Raw genomic sequence first — 3,169 nt, forward strand, 5'->3', positions numbered from 1 at the left:
GTGGTCTTTACATTTTAAATAATTAGGAAATAACACAGTCATTCTATCAGCAGTGCTATCTACAACACAGGGTTTTGATTTTCGCTTGCTAAACACAAATAGCTTCATTGTAAAGATTCTCTCCCTCTTTTTAGTCTAGTATTTTCTCTCTTAGGTTTCTACCTGTTTCCTGAAAGGTAGTTAAAGCTGAAATTCCAGGTAACTTGAAAAGCGGAGGAAATGTCGGGGCTGATCAATCCCTCCAACTTCCAGGTAGAGGAGAAGGCTTCTAGTTACCGGGTCAGCTCATCTTTGAAGGTCTAAGACAACGTACCTTCTGCCACTGGAAAATCTAATTCTAAATCCAGTGAAAAATATATTCTGCCTTGACTCTGATTAACCAGCGCCTTACAAGTTGTCCCAGACGAGAGCAGTGTCAGTTTTCCAGGGCACAGTGAGGATGGGAGTAAGGGGACCTGAGTCTTGGCATCTTTCCTGAGGTCCAGCAAAGAACTAGGAATGATGGCAACCCGCTTCCCCGAAGAGAGCCCCGCTTCTGGACGAGGCCAGCTTTATTTCTGCACTGTCATTTTACTTCTTTTAATTTTAGCTTTAGCCTTTGCATTTGGCCCATAATAGTAAAACAGAGGGGATATTTACATGCCTTAAGGACATCATTTTAAAACACCACAATTGAAAACATAACAGTAAAACAGTAAAACATCTAAGTTCAGACACTATAAACTGTTACTGTCCCAATCCCCAAATATAACGGCATTGTCTCTCTATCCATTAGAAACAGGTAGGATTATTTTTAAACATGTATTTATGTCTAGAAGTGCTTTTAAAAAACTAGGTATTATCAGACTTTCAACATTCAGGTTAACGTCCTATTTTTCTGTTAATCTTTATTAAGTGCTAGTGTTTTAGATGAAGAATGAATTTTTTTAGGGATGACCAGGATTATGAAAAACAGACAAAACAAACGGATAAGTGGGTTAGTGGGATCCGAGTTCCAAGACATAATGAAAGCCCGTGGATGATATGCTGTCATATACAGGCCGATGTGCAGTCCCCAGTGTGACAAAGCAAAATGCCCCCCGTTCCCTGGGACAACTCCTTGTTTGTCAAACAAATGACAGGCGTTGAAGACCTGAAGATGCACCTCTGCTCTCAGTGCGACATGCAGCTACTTCTGTCCAGTACCTGGCGGGCTGCCCAGGGCTCTTAGCTACAGTGGGACTAGGATGTCTTGTCATTACAGGGTGGGTGGCCACAGAGCACGAAGCAGGGGTAGGTTCGCTTTAAAAGCAATTGCCAAAGATGGAACATTCATAAGGAGAGAGAAGAAAAGAAGCATTAAGGAAGGTGTAGTTTTCAATTCAGAAATATTAAATCAAAAAATATTGGAACAAAATCCTTTGCTCATTTCTTAGGGAAAATCACAAAAGAACTTGAAAAGCAATTACAAACAGGAAATAAGAGACAGAGGTGACCAAAGTCAGTGGAATAAGAATAGGTTTTCAGAGCTTGGAAAGGATTTAGAATATTTAGAATAAGTGTCCTGGTTTAAAAAAAAAAAAAAAAAAAAAACTTTAAAGAAAGCTAGTATTAACCAACCACCAGCAGAGCAGTAGGTTATGTCCGTGTTTTACAATGTTGTTCTAAGCTATTTTTAAAAAGAGTCAGGGTCCTCATATAATCTATACGCACATCAAAGTACATTCAGCAAGTCTGACAAGGGGATAATTTTTGTTTATATTTACTGTTTTGCTCCCAGGGGTAGCTGCTTCTTATTTTACAATAGTTGCTCAAATATTAAAAACAAAAACAAAAGACTGATTTGCTAAGAGTTCCCAATGAATACAAGACGTACTTGTCCGCAAATACACAGAGAAGTGAAGGAAGTTAGGGCAGCTAAGTTAACAGCAGGTTCACAGTCGGGCTGTTGATGCCCTCAATGAGATGAACTTCATTTTTTCAGGAAGGGTGTGTATATGTGTGTGTCTGGGGGGAAAACAATTTTAAAAAAACTAGTAAAAGTTTTCACTTTAATGGAAGCAGTAATCCCTGGATGAATTACTTTGGGAGATTCATTCTGAACACATTGGGACACTGCTCAAAACCTACCCCCCAAGGTTTGGAAAGTTATCAAACTTCCAATTAATCTTTAAAAATTTGTGCTTATTTAAAAACAAATCAAGAGAACCCTTATCTTTCCGAGATACGGACTAAAATATTTATGGCTGAAATGATACCTGGGGTTTGCCTGAAAATACTGCAGCAGGAAGTGGGATGTGGGTGAGAATACAGGTAGAGCAAGGGGGGCCGGGGGTTGTTGGCTGTAGAGACTGAGTGACGAGGACATGAAGGCTCATGATATTACCCCATCTACTCTTCTGTTTTAAATTTTCCCTTGCAAAGAGATAAAAAAAATGCACAGGCCAAAAAAAAAAAAAAATTAAACAAAATACCTCTTCATGCTCTTCTAGGAGATACAATAGGTAACACATCCCTTTACAAAGTTCAGAGACACCAGAGCAAGGAAAATCCCTAAACACCTACTCCTCCATGGCTTCTAACTGAACCGTCTTCCGACCTCCTCATTTTAAAAGTCTTTAAATCTTTCTTTAAAAAGAAGACCTTACAGCCAAGGCCCAGAGGCCCCGGGGGCACTTACGTGGCTGCAATGACCACCTCCTCGGTGGTGACAGGCTGCGTGTGGGATCGGTCCTGCAGACGCCGCAGCCTCTGCTCTACGGCTGCATTCCTGGAGCGGCGCTTCGGAACGTTCTTCTCGTCAAATGACTTTTCCATTTCCTAAGATTGGAAACAGTGTGGATCCTGATAAGTTGGGGGAAAGGGAGTCGGGGCTGCAGAATGTCGCGGCTCTGTTCCCCTGCAGGACCTAGAGGAGGGGCACCCCGAGAGGCAGCATCGGCGTCAGCAGTGCACACACCAGCCACACCGGAGGAAAGAAGCGCAGGTGGGCCCAGGGCCGGCGCAGGCAGCAGGCTGGCCGCGGGGCCGCCCACAGAAGTGACGGCTTCTCCGACAGCCCTTCAGCACATCTTACCCTGAAGAGCAGCCTCTTCGCAGCAACGCTCAGCCTGGCTCGCTCATCGACCTTCTCTTCGTCTGTAAAAGGTCACAGGTGAAAACTAGATGTCATTAGAAAACGTAGGGAAAC

At 42.8% G+C, this 3,169-nt stretch overlaps 1 protein-coding gene across 1 annotated transcript in view; it reads right to left on the reverse strand.

The window, feature by feature from the left end:
• The window catches only part of SVIL (supervillin), a 92,397-nt gene that overhangs the window by 63,723 nt on the left and 25,505 nt on the right, over nucleotides 1–3,169 (reverse strand). Inside the window, exons 8-10 of the mRNA XM_007470916.1 lie at nucleotides 3,056–3,117; nucleotides 2,660–2,799; nucleotides 1,186–1,281 (exon numbers count right to left, since the gene is read on the reverse strand). Of these exons, the coding sequence (XP_007470978.1) occupies nucleotides 1,186–1,281; nucleotides 2,660–2,799; nucleotides 3,056–3,117 (298 nt within the window). The remainder of the gene's footprint in view (nucleotides 1–1,185; nucleotides 1,282–2,659; nucleotides 2,800–3,055; nucleotides 3,118–3,169) is intronic.

Source organism: Lipotes vexillifer, unplaced genomic scaffold, assembly GCF_000442215.2.
Source record: "Lipotes vexillifer unplaced genomic scaffold, Lipotes_vexillifer_v1.1 scaffold439, whole genome shotgun sequence".
Taxonomy (NCBI): Eukaryota; Metazoa; Chordata; class Mammalia; order Artiodactyla; family Lipotidae; genus Lipotes; species Lipotes vexillifer.